The 12,779-nt window shown below is 49.6% G+C and overlaps 1 protein-coding gene across 1 annotated transcript in view; it reads left to right on the forward strand.

The window, feature by feature from the left end:
• Positions 1-12,779, forward strand: part of LOC138813853 (mucin-16-like) — a 92,882-nt gene that overhangs the window by 49,536 nt on the left and 30,567 nt on the right. Inside the window, exons 60-81 of the mRNA XM_070002378.1 lie at positions 570-742; positions 847-882; positions 1,129-1,176; positions 2,887-3,011; positions 3,408-3,475; positions 4,058-4,230; positions 4,354-4,389; positions 4,584-4,708; positions 5,125-5,192; positions 6,271-6,443; positions 6,553-6,588; positions 6,814-6,870; positions 8,296-8,420; positions 8,764-8,831; positions 9,433-9,605; positions 9,728-9,763; positions 10,259-10,383; positions 10,721-10,788; positions 11,591-11,763; positions 11,868-11,903; positions 12,140-12,264; positions 12,676-12,743. Of these exons, the coding sequence (XP_069858479.1) occupies positions 570-742; positions 847-882; positions 1,129-1,176; positions 2,887-3,011; positions 3,408-3,475; positions 4,058-4,230; positions 4,354-4,389; positions 4,584-4,708; positions 5,125-5,192; positions 6,271-6,443; positions 6,553-6,588; positions 6,814-6,870; positions 8,296-8,420; positions 8,764-8,831; positions 9,433-9,605; positions 9,728-9,763; positions 10,259-10,383; positions 10,721-10,788; positions 11,591-11,763; positions 11,868-11,903; positions 12,140-12,264; positions 12,676-12,743 (2,115 nt within the window). The remainder of the gene's footprint in view (positions 1-569; positions 743-846; positions 883-1,128; positions 1,177-2,886; positions 3,012-3,407; positions 3,476-4,057; positions 4,231-4,353; positions 4,390-4,583; positions 4,709-5,124; positions 5,193-6,270; positions 6,444-6,552; positions 6,589-6,813; positions 6,871-8,295; positions 8,421-8,763; positions 8,832-9,432; positions 9,606-9,727; positions 9,764-10,258; positions 10,384-10,720; positions 10,789-11,590; positions 11,764-11,867; positions 11,904-12,139; positions 12,265-12,675; positions 12,744-12,779) is intronic.

The following is a 12,779-nucleotide window of genomic DNA, read 5'->3' on the forward strand; positions in this document are numbered from 1 at the left end:
CAGCAGGATATATCATCCCCAAGTGATCCTAGACAAAACAAATCAGTCCACTGCCATCCTTCCTCCATTGTAGAAATCCTCTTCCAGAACAGAAATCAGGGCACTAATGGATCAGGCACCACAGTGTGCCCTAGCACCTCCCAAACTCCAATGTCTCAGATCCTGCACACCATTAGATGGGACCCTGCCTTTCTCCTCAAAATGAAGCCCTGCTTCCTCCCTCCCTTTGGATAGAAGACCGTTTTCTTCTTGCCTCAATCCTTCAGAAAAACATAGCTTTCCATTGTAGATGAACATTCAATGCTGTGCTCACCTGTCTCATCTTACAGCCCCCAGGCACTGTTCCATGGCCTTGCTGATTAGAGTCTTGCATTTAGGGAACCATCAACCCATGACTGATCAAATAATCCAGGCAGCTAAACAGAACACATATAAATATTTAAACATGACTTCTTTCCTGTCCATTCTCCTTCTATTCTCTCATGTGTGCTTCAGCTCCTTCACTAGGAAGCTCAGGACCGCCAGTCACTTACCCACAAATTGTCTTTCCCCTTCTCTGCCTTCTCCAGGTCTAAAAAGGATGGAACTGCCACAGGAGTGGACGCCATCTGCACCCAACACCCCGACCCCACAGGCCCTGGGCTGGACAGAGAGCGGTTGTACAAGGAGCTCAGCCAGCTGACCCTCAGCATCTCCCAGCTGGGGCCCTACAGCCTGGACCAGGACAGTCTCTATGTCAATGGTGAGTAGAGGCCCAGTGTGCTTGGCTTTTTCAGGGTTCATGGCCTCCCATCCTATGCCTCCCATTTGCTCCTCTCAACAGCGAAACCTCCTCTCTCCCTGCAGGTTACACCCTCCACAGCCTGCCCTCCACCCCCAGCAGTGAGTATTCTTGACTTCACTATATCCTACTTTCCCTCTCAGCCCCAGCCTTTTGCAATGAAGCACTTCAATCCCCACTATGTCTCCTTCACACAAAGCCAATCTCCCAATGTCTGGAGACAAATCAGGAATTTATACCCTAACCTTGGCCCCACTACCAGGGATCTGTTTTGTTGTCCTACCTGTGTTCAGAGATAATTGGGATCACTACCAGAAACTTTTGTCTTTTCTCCTCGATATCTCTAGTGACCATCATGTCTTCTGCAATGCCAGCGCTATCCTTCAGCCCCACAGGTAGGACTTCTGACCAAACATACTCCCAGTGTCCCTAGCATCACAGGAGGCATGAGGATCTGGGAAGTGGGTGTCATGTCCTAAGGAACTTAAGGTGGACTATTGATTGCTCTCACAAGGTCTTCAGAGGTTCCCAAGAACTTTTGAGTGTCAGTATCCTCTCCTATCACCCGGCTCCTTTGTGTCATTCTCTTGAGCCTATTTCTGAACCCTAGAGTTCACCCAGCACCTCTAAAATTTCCCCAGCCCTTCCATCGTTACAGACCAGCAGATTGTGCAGAGCACAGTTTTCTTCCATGGCATTGTCCCCAAAAGCAACTCAGAGAAAGAGCAATACCTCATCCACACAGCCAACTGTTGGCCATCAGTTTGCTTTTTATTTGAGGAATCCTGTATTGAATGGACTGAATAGAAAAGACCATTTGCTCTGCTAGTATTTTATGAATTTGTTCTTTGGGAATATAAGTGCAGCAACTCCTGTCCATCTGCAAGAATCACACTCATTTCTACATAGTGGAAATGTGTTGACATTTCAGTTCATCCAACATCTACAAACCAATAGTGTCATCTTTGAAATTCCTGATGATTTGATGTTTTGGTCTCCATGAGTCTCTTAAATATTGATCATTAGGAAAACTGACTAAAATGACAAAAATGTTAAAATAATAGAGGTAGCAATGGCTCTTTTTACCAACAGAACTTTCCAGTTCTTTTTGTCTTGTTGGTTACTTAAGCCACAGTATTCTCTGCCAACAGATGATACAGGAAATCCTAAAAACTATCACACTACACAAAATTATCACACACTGAACATTACAAGGTTTATTTTGAAAATGGGATTTTAAGTATCAGAAACATACATATTATCAGAACCTTATACAACAACACACTTTCACACTTGTCACATACAGAGGAAACATATAAATGATAAAAACAGGAGCTGGTAATTCACACCTGCAATCCTAGATGCTTAGCAGACTGATCTCTGAAGAGATCAAAGCCAACCTAAGCTGGGAAGCCAGTGAGACTTCTATATCCAGTTAACCACCAAAATAGCCAATATTGAGTTGTGGCTCAAGTGGCAAAGAGTCTGCCTTAAGCAAAATAAGCTCTGGGACATTACCCAGGGCTGAGTTCAAGCCCTAATACTAGCACTCACACACACACACACACACACAATAATAATAATAATAGTTATATTATTATTATATAATATCTTCTTTTCAAATGCAGTGTCTTTCATCTAGCCATGGAGTGACCTAAAATAAACCATAGCACCTCCATCGTCTCAAGCTTTTCCCTCTGTAAAATGAGCATAACAATATCTCCTTGCTACCAATTAGTCCAGTTTGGATAAAGAACTTCAAACAGGCTTTGACTCATGAAAAGAGATACATGTGTTCCTTCAGACATTTGTCAATCCATAAATATGTGAATCTCAGTGAATGAGTTGGGGTAAACAATCATTAGCTCAGAAACAAAGTAAGTCCCTACGATCTTCAGCCACATTGAAGGTCAGATGAGTTTGCTTTTTGGTGAGGGTGCCCTAACATCCAGAAGCTGACTTCCAAATCCTTAGAACATTCTATTTGGCTCTGACATTTTGGGTCTCCAGCTTGAAGAACCTTAAATACACATAGAAGAGATTACATACTCAGGTTTTCACATCAAGACCAAGCCCATGGTGTCTTTCTCCCAACCCCACCGCAGCAGCCGGTCCCATGCTGGTGCCATTCACCCTCAATTTCACCATCACCAACCTGGGGTATAAGGAGGAAATGGGTCACCCTGGATCCCAGAAGTTCAATGTCACAGAGAGAATCCTGCAGAGACTGGTGAGAGCCCCGCCCACTGTGCACAGCAACATCCACCGAGAAAGCCACGCCCACTCAAGCTATGCCACGTCCATGAAAGTAGACATGCCCACTCAGAGATAGCCCAGTGGTTAAAGGCCTGCTCATGGTCATAGCTACGCCCATCACAGAAAGCCACGCCTACTCTAGCTATGACATGCCCACAGAAGATAACTATGCCCACCTCTCCCTAGCTCCATACATCAAAGCTCCACCAACATTGCATGGCCCCACCCTCCGAGGGAGGCCACGCCCGCACATATGCCATACTCTGCCCACCTTACTCTATAGCTCCACAGATCCAGCCCTGCCCACTTACTTCTGTCCTGTCCCTGCTCCCTTAGCCCTCCTCTTCATGCCTCTCTCCTTCCTCCACAGCTCAGACCCTTGTTCAAGAAAACCAGTGTTGGCCCCCTCTATTCTGATTGCAGACTGGACCTGCTCAGGTGAGAGCTCAGAACAGCAGGACAGGACCTGCCATTTGCTCCCAGCCAGTGCAAATCTATCAACTTCCTCCCAACATTCCTCACTTTGTTCTACAGGGGTGGAATTCAGGAAAACACTGCATCCACCACCAAAACACCCTCTAATCTTATCATGTCCCTCCTGGATGAGCTCAGATCCTGCACCACATTTCAGGATTGGGCCCCAGCCCTGCTGGTCCAAAGTGCATGCTTTCTCTCCTTCCATCACTTTGCAACTAAAAGGCATTTCCTCTGGGCTTTGAAACCTGTACTGAAGATTTTATTTATTAAAAAGTAGGCTTGTTTTTTTTTTTTCATTTTCCCTTAGCTCTCAAAACCAGTCTAACAAGACAGGTTGGAGCCTTGAATTTAGCACAAATGTCTGAGCTCATGACAGTTCCAAACTCACAAGAAACCTGTGCAAACTATCACATATTCATTAAGCCTGGCTTTTCCTCTTGTCCACCAGACTTCTCCTTTCAATATCCCTACTCACCTGCCCCAAGAAGGGCAGCTTTCTTCCACCCATCCACCTATTGTCTTTCCTCTCCCTGCCCTCCCCAGGCCTGAGAAGAAAGGCACCGCCACAGCAGTGGGCGCCATCTGCAGCCACAGCCCTGACACCACAGGCCCTGGGCTGGAGAGAGAGCGGCTGTACAGGGAGCTCAGCCAGCTGACCACTAGAGTCACCCAGCTGGGCTCCTTTACCCTAGACCCTGACAGTCTCTATGTCAATGGTGAGCACAGCCCTCTCAGCACCCTACACTGTGCACCCCTCATACTCCCCACCTCCAAGGCTGCTGCCCTTCCCTCTCCACCACCCAAACCCTCCTCATCCTCCCTGCAATCTCTCTCCACAGGCTACACCCACCAGGCAGCAGTGACCACGCCCAGCAGTAAGTGCCCAATCACTCCAAAATCCCACTCCCCCCACATGCAGTGAAAAAAAGCCCGAGGCCCTGTCCTTATGCCAGCTGTGAGAGAGGGAAGGATTGTGGTCTCCAGTGAGATGGTCACAGGCTCTGCCTGTCCCCTGTGTCCATCACAGGCCTGACTCAGTGTGGCTTCTCCTTCTTCTCCTCTGCTGCAGCCACAGGCCCAGTCCTGCTGTCATTCACCCTCAACTTCACCATCACCAACCTGCGTTACCAGGAAGACATGCAGGAACCAGGGTCCGGGAAGTTCAACACCACGGAGAGGGTTCTGCAAGGCCTGGTGAGTGCTCCTCCCTCTTCACTCTGGTCCCGCCTACTCGTTCAGGCCACACCCACTTCTCTCCAGACCCCCCCATCTCTAAGTCCCCGCCCACATCACCGCAGCACCTCCCACAGCTAAAGCCCCTCCCACCACACTCCATCCTCTCCCACCTCTAAGGCACAGACCAGCGCACTCCAACCCCGCACATATATAATTCCTCTCCAATCCCACACCAGCTCCTCCCACCTCTAAGGCACCACCAACCTCACTCTAGCTCCACCCACTGCTAAGGTCCCATCCACAGTTTTCTAGAGCCCTGTCATCTATGCCCAGAAACACCTCTCCTCCAGCCACTGGTGACCAGTCCACCCAACCTTGACTGCTAAGCCCTGCCTCTCCGCCCATCCCCTCAGCTCTTATTTTCTCCCCCATAGCTTGGGCCCTTGTTCCACAACACCAGTGTTGGGCCCCTCTTCTCTGGCTGCAGACTGGACCTGCTCAGGTGAGTGCTCAGAACACACACCCAAGGCTGCCCCATTGTTCCCAGGCCCCAACCCTTTTATCAGCTTCCTCTCTGCCTCCCTCTAAGTGACCTCCAGAGAGGTGGACTGCAGGGGGCACTGGAGCCAGCACCAAGGTGTCTGTTCATCCTACCATCTCCCCCACCCCAAATTGTGCTAGAGTCCTGCTGAGACCAGCATCTTCTTCACTCTACCCTGCTGATCCCTTTTGAATTCTCACTGGCTCACTATCCCAATGAAGGCATTTCCTGTAGGTGTTCAATTCTGTCCCCCAGATCAAAATGTGTGTGCCTTTTCCGTTTGCTTCCCTCCTCAATTCCAGCTGCCTATCTTGCTACAGCATGTGTTGTGTCCTCATGATGGAGGATGTCATTGAATACATATTCTTCTCTTTTTATTTTGGTATTTGGGGATTCTGATTGTTTTATGCCAGTAGTGGGGACTGAACTTAGGGCCCAAGCACAGTCTCTTAGCTTTTCATTCAAGGCTGGAGCTCTACCAGGGAACAGTAGGTTGATTTAGTACTTTTGTGCTGTTTACTTAGAAGTTGGAGATTCCTAGATGATCCTGTCCCATCCTCAGTAGCTGAGATGACAGGCATGATGACAGTGACCCCTGGTACTAATAAATACGCTGGAGCCTCTCACACTGCTCAAAGGCCCAGGCTTTCTGAAACTGATTACATGTGAAGAATTCTTTTCATTTTTTCTTTCTTCCTTCCTTTTATACTTCTTTCTTTTTCTCCTTCTTTTGTTCCTTCATTGTTCTTTCTTTTCTTCTTTCTTTCTTCCCTTCATTCCATCTTACTTTCTTCCTTTCCTCTCTCTTTTTGGACAAGACCACAAATCAAACTAGATATCTGATGTTTTCACTCATTGGCTGGCAATCTACCAATTGAGCCAAGCCTCCAACCTCACCCACAGAGAATTCTACACTCTCATTAGTTTCAAACATTTCATTCCCTTGGACCCTTGCCTACCATGTTTCCTATGAATCTATCAACTCCTCCCTGAAGGAACCTGTGATTAAAATCACATTTGCCCCCACCCCCATCCACAGGTCTGAGAAGGAAGGAGCTGCCACAGGAGTGGATACCGTCTGCAACCATCGCCCAAACCACACGGGTCCTGGGCTGGACAGAGAGCGCCTGTACAGGGAGCTCAGCCAACTGACCCTCGGCATCACCCAGATGGGCCCCTACAGCCTTGACCAGGACAGTCTCTATGTCAATGGTGAGCAGAGGCCCAGTGTGCTTGGCTGTGTCAGAGTCCTCGGCCTCCCATCCTGTGCCTCCTATTCCTTCATTCCCACCTCCCCACACTCTCTTCTCTCTCCCTGCAGGTTTCACCCTCCACAGCCTGCCCTCCACCCCCAGGAGTGAGTATTCTGGGCCTCCCTAAATCCCACCTCCCCTCCAAGACCCAGCCCTCTGCAATGAACCAAGTCAAACCCCACTGTGGCCCTTCCATACTGAAATCACCTCCAGCCTGGGAGAGGCAGACACTGTGAACCTAAAACACCAAAGACATGTGTCTTCTCTTCCTGGCATCTCCAGGATATTGGGGTTCCACAGCCAGACACTTGGCATTTTTTTCTCCCCAGCTTCAATGGTGGTCACCGTGTCTCCAGCCAGATCGACCTCGGCTTCCCATCCCACAGGTAGGAATTCTCCTCCCTGATGCACTGTGGGACCTCGGAGCCCAAGAGACAGCAGCACAGGTGGCCTCAGAGGCTTTTCCCAGCGGGGCCCAACATCAGCTCGGCATGGATCTCACAGGAAGCCCAGGTCCCTGAGAGCATAATTAGTCCCAGTCTCTTCCCCAGCACCCAGCACACTTTCACCTCCTCTGTACCCCACAACTGCCCTGGCTTCCTAAGTCCTTCCCCACCCATGGACAAGTACTGACCTGAATTCCTGTAGTCCAGGCTGAGACCTTTGGGATGTTTGCTGGGCCAGAAACCCATTCAGACAGATCAGCTTCCTTTTTCCAAGGGATATTTCCAAATAGCTCTTCACCACAGCTTGTCTCAGCAAATAATCTGCTTTAACACATTCCACAGGAAAGACCTCATTATTCTTGTGAATTCCCTCTCATTTATGGTCCATGGACTATTGCTGTGTATCTTATAGAAATGAAATCATTTCCCTTTTGGGAGAATCTTATCAAAGACTTGATTCACTGAAAATTTATGAACCACGGAGTCATTTTCAAATTGAGAAAATATTTTTGTATGTCAGTTTCCTGACTCATATTTTCTTTGAAATCTGGCAAGAACAACAACTCAGATTATTCAGCAAATAGTACAAGGAACACCTGTCTGTCTGCCATTGGAACCCAATAGTTGTAGATGTCTTCTCTCTCCATGCACATATATAAAGTGACACAAATATCACTAAAGGTTGCTGTGCTATGTGAATTATCACAGAGTAAATATGATATCATGTGCTCTTCATGGTTTGTTTCCAAAGAGCTTGAGATACAGCACTGAAAATGCACCTGTTGATGTTAAAACCATTAGAATCCTACATAATAACACACAGAAAGTGAAATGGATTGGAAATATATGAATGTACTCACAGTCTAGGTGTGTTTCCAAATTGAGTTCACCCATAGAAGGATTCTGTTACTTGCAGCATTCTTCTATCATCTTAGCATTTGTATTTCATAATTATTGGTGTCCAATCAATATCATTTATACTGATTCGAATTACAATATTTATTGTAATAAGCAATTACATAAAATAAGTAATTTAAAAGGATATGATGCATAAGATGCCACCTCTGGATATCATTACATAATTTCTAATCAATAAATACATATCCAGGGAAACTATTTTTAATAAATAAAGAAGCCAAAACTAGGAATTCACAAGAATGTTATCTCCGTGGACCAGAGAAGTGTTGGCTTTCTGCCAGATGACTGACTTTAACATTAATCATATTCATGTTGAGTCCCTGTCCTGTAGCTAGCACTCAGGTCACCTCTCAGAGGAAGCTGTCTACTGAAGAGCAAGCAGCTACCCCAAAGAACAGGACATCCTGGGACGGATCAGGTTGGATGTCTTTCTCTCGCCTGTTACAGCAGTAAGCCCTGCCCTGGTGCCATTCACCCTCAACTTCACCATCACCAACCTGGAGTATAAGGAAGACCTGGGCCAGCCTGGATCTGCAAAGTTCAACACCACAGAGAGAATCCTGCAGAGACTGGTGAGACCCCGCCCACTGCCAGCCCCGCCCCTAGGGCAAGCCACGCCCACCAGTCCTCTGCCACATTCACATACTATTCCACTCACCTCCCTCAAGCTTCACTGATTAAAGCCCGCCCATTGGAAACCCTGCCCACATAGCAAAGTCATGCCCACTGCAAAAACTCCTGCACATGGATGAAAGCCACGCCCACTCTAGCTATACACACCCCAAAAACATTCCAGCACAAGAAACCAGGCTCCACACACACAAGACCCGCCCACACATGGAAGACACGCCCAGTCACTAATGCCCCGCCCATACCTCTGAGCCCTTCCCTGACCCAGCTCCCTTTCCTCCACAGCTCAGATCCCTGTTCAAGAAAACCAGTATAGGCTCCCTCTACTCTGACTGCAGACTGGACCTGCTCAGGTGAGAGCTCACCACAGCAGGACAGGGCTTCCCCAAGTGAGCCCAAGCACCACACAGTTCTTGGCTCTTTTCATTCCTTCCTTCTAAAATATCTTCTTTCAGGGGTGCGATGCAGAAGGCACTAGGTCCAGCATCACAGTGTCCCCTCATCCTTCCACCTCTCTTCTCACACACCTGCAACAGGAATGAACCAATGTACTTTTTCATTTATACTGAGCGCTCTGAATCCTTCCTCACTTGCATTAAGACAGCAATTCCTTCAGGCCTAAATTCAGTGCCCAGAGTTTCTCTGCAGAAAACCATGACCTTATCATTTTCATCAGCATCTAATCTCCTTGTCTCTGGTCTCCACTTTTGAACAAGCCCATCTCCCGTTTCTGCACCACAAACACCCAAGTTTGAGCCTTGCATGGAGTGCAAGTTCTGAACCTATGACTCACTGAAAGTCCCAGGCAGCTGCACCCACAATCCAAGTCTGGTGTCTCACCTCCCACCATATTTCTCACATGCTCTACCCCTTTCCTCTGCCCCTTTACTATCCAACTTACACAAATCTGGAACTCTTTCTTGTGCAAACTTAATTGTAATCACATCTGCCCAGACCCAAGGATGAAGGAGCCGCCACAGGAGTGGATGCCATCTGCACCCAGCGCTCCGACCCCACAGGCCTAGGACTGGACAGAGAGCGGCTGTACAGGGAGCTCAGCCAGCTGACCCTTGGTGTCACCCAGCTGGGGCCCTACAGCCTGGACCAGAACAGTCTCTATGTCAATGGTGAGCAGAGTCTTTTGAGCATCCCTGCACTGTACTCCCCACATCCCCCCACCTCCAAGGCTGCCTTCCTTCCCTCTACACCTTCCAAGTCCTCCTTACACTCTCCCAATCTCTTTCTGCAGGTTACACCCTGCAGGCTGCAGTAACCACACCCAGCAGTGAGTAACCAGTCACCCCCAAATTCTCTCTCCCTCCTATGGAATGCAAGAAGCCCCAGCACTTCTCCACACCCCTCCTCAGAGGGACAGAAGGGGAAGCTCACAGGCTGGAGACTCATGGCAATGAGTCCCACCTGGGAGACAGCTGTGGTGTCCCGTGGACACACAAGGCCTCTAAAAGTGGCTGGGTGAATGAGAGACACGAAGCACGCAAAGTGACACTTGGAAATAAGGGAGAATTTAGAGGGTCAACTTTCCCTTTCCGTCTTTGTAACTCCAGATACTTCCTCCCTTCCTTCACTTGAAGTATTGGATGGCCTTCTGTCCACCCTTGGTGATTTGTGCATTACTGCCAAGCTATCTCCAGTCATGCCTGTGGTCGCCACTGAAGTGGTCACTTGAGTCCCCAGCCTGTGGGTCCCAGCCCCTGCCTGTCCCCTGTGTCCATCACAGGCCTGATTCACTGTGGTTTCTCCTTTGTCACCTCTGCTGCAGCCACAGGCCCAGTCCTGCTGCCATTCACCCTCAACTTCACCATCACTAATCTGAGCTACAGAGAAGGCATGCAGGAACCAGGGTCCGGGAAGTTCAACACCACGGAGAGGGTCCTGCAGGGCCTGGTGAGAGTTCCTCCCCCTCCTTCAGGCCACGCCCACCTCTCTCAGGCCACACCCTCCTCACTGAGGCACCACCCACAGTACTCCAACCTCTCCCACCTCGAAGGCCCCACCTACCTCACTCCAGTTCCTCCCATGTCTCAGGTCCCATACACAACACTCCAGCCCCTCCCACCGCTGGGGCCCCACCCACATCAGGTCATCACCTCCCACCTTGAAGACCCCATTCTCCTGACTCCTATCACATCCATGTCCCTGTTCCCACTCAACTCCACACAAATCTGAGCACCATTCCTGGCCTCTCAACCTTTCTGCTCAGCTCCTCATTTCTACCCTATAGCTCGGGCCCTTGTTCCACAACACCAGTGTCGGCCATCTCTACTCTGGCTGCAGACTGGACTGGCTCAGGTGAGTTCTTACCACAGCCTCCCAAGAGATATTCCAGGTGCTCCCAGACCAAAAGGTGAGTCAGCTCTCTTCCACTCCTCGCCCTGGATCCCCTCAACACAGCCAGGAATCCAGAAATCCACACCAGGATCCATCCTGCTCCTCCCATCTTCCCCCACAAGTGGCCTAAAATCTGCAGCATCCATGAGCAGTACTGATCACACTTGGCAAATTCCTCCTTTCTCTTTATCACCAGAAGGATGGTTCCCTTTGATTCTCGATTCTGCCTCTAAGAGTTTCCCGAAGACATTGTCTCCTCTTGGCTTAATCCCCAATTCAGGACATCCTGCCTTTCAGGCCTCCTGAGTGTCTTCTGTGAGGACTCAGGATCTGGGTTATGATTTTATAACATTTCTGCCACTGGCCTTCTCCTTCTCTCGAGGAAAGCTGGACCACACACCAGTGCGCAGGAACAACTTAAGTCTCAATTCTAACTTCCCCATTACAGAGTGGCACAGCGGAAGCATGCTGGGCCCATAACCCAGAGGTCGATGGATCAAAACCAAACTCTGCTAGTGGTTTTCCCTCCAACTTTAGGTTGCTGCCTCCTAAGATTACGCACATTGTTTCCCTCATGAATACCCAGAAGATTCCACCAATCCCAGAAGCAGCATTGAGTTAATTATCTTCTTAAAATTCAGCTGCTATGTAACTTCCCCATCAGCTGTCACATGGCTCTGGTGCTTTTACATCCAGGTCCCTAAGGATGTCAGAACTCTATTGAGAAGTTGTTCATTGCCAATCTATTCTCCATCCACCCCAGGCCCATGAAGGATGGGTCAGCCACAGGAGTGGATGCCATTTGCACCCACCATCCAGACCCCACAGGCCCTGGACTGGACAGAGAGCTGCTGTACAGGGAGCTCAGCCAGCTGACCACTGGATTCACCCAGCTGGGCTCCTTCACCCTGGACCCTGACAGTCTCTATGTCAATGGTGAGCGCAGCCCTCTCACTATCCCTGTATGATTACTCCACGTCCCCAGCAAGGCTGCGGTCCTTCCCAAGCCCTCCTCATTCTCTTCCAATCTCTCTCTGCAGGTTACACCCACCAGGCAGCAGTGACCACGCCCAGTAGTAAGTACCCAGTCATCCCCAAATCCCACTCGCTCCACATGCAAAGAAAGGAAACCCCACGCCCTCTACTACACCAGCTGTGAGAGAGAGAAGGGGTCCGACCTCCAGTCATGGCTGTGGTCTCCAGTGAGATCGTCACTGGAGTTACCAGGCCTGTGAGTCCAGAACTTGCATATCCGCTGTGTCCATCACAGGCCTGACTCAGTGTGGCTTCTCCTTCTTCTCCTCTGCTGCAGCCACAGGCCCAGTCCTGCTGTCGTTCACCCTCAACTTCACCATCACCAACCTGCGTTACCAGGAAGACATGCAGGAACCAGGGTCCGGGAAGTTCAACACCACAGAGAGGGTTCTGCAAGGCCTGGTGAGTGCTCCTCCCTCTTCACTCCAGCCCCGCCTACTCATTCAGGCCACACCCACTTCGCTTCAGAACCTCCCACCTCTAAGTCCCTGCCCACATCACCGCAGCACCTCCCACAGCTAAAGCCCCTCCCACCACACTCTGGCCTCACCTCTAAGGCACAGACCAGCACACTCCAACTCCGCCCACATTTATTCCTCTTCAATCCCACACCAGCTCCTCCCACCTCTAAGGTACCACCAACCTCACTCCAGGCCCACCAACTGCTAAGGTCCCATCCACAGTATTCTAAAGCCCTGTCATCTATGCCCAGAAACACCTCTCCTCCAGCCACTGGTGACCAGTCCACACAACCTTGACTGCCAGGCCCTGCCTCTCTGCCTGTCACCTCAATACTTATTTTCTCCCCCATAGCTTGGGCCCTTGTTCCACAACACCAGTGTTGGGCCCCTCTTCTCTGGCTGCAGACTGGACCTGCTCAGGTGAGTGCTCAGAACACACACCCAAGGCTGCCCCAT

The sequence above is a fragment of the Dipodomys merriami genome, unplaced genomic scaffold, assembly GCF_024711535.1.
Source record: "Dipodomys merriami isolate MVZ:Mamm:240054 unplaced genomic scaffold, mDipMer1.0.p SCAF_6, whole genome shotgun sequence".
In the NCBI taxonomy this organism is placed as follows: domain Eukaryota; kingdom Metazoa; phylum Chordata; class Mammalia; order Rodentia; family Heteromyidae; genus Dipodomys; species Dipodomys merriami.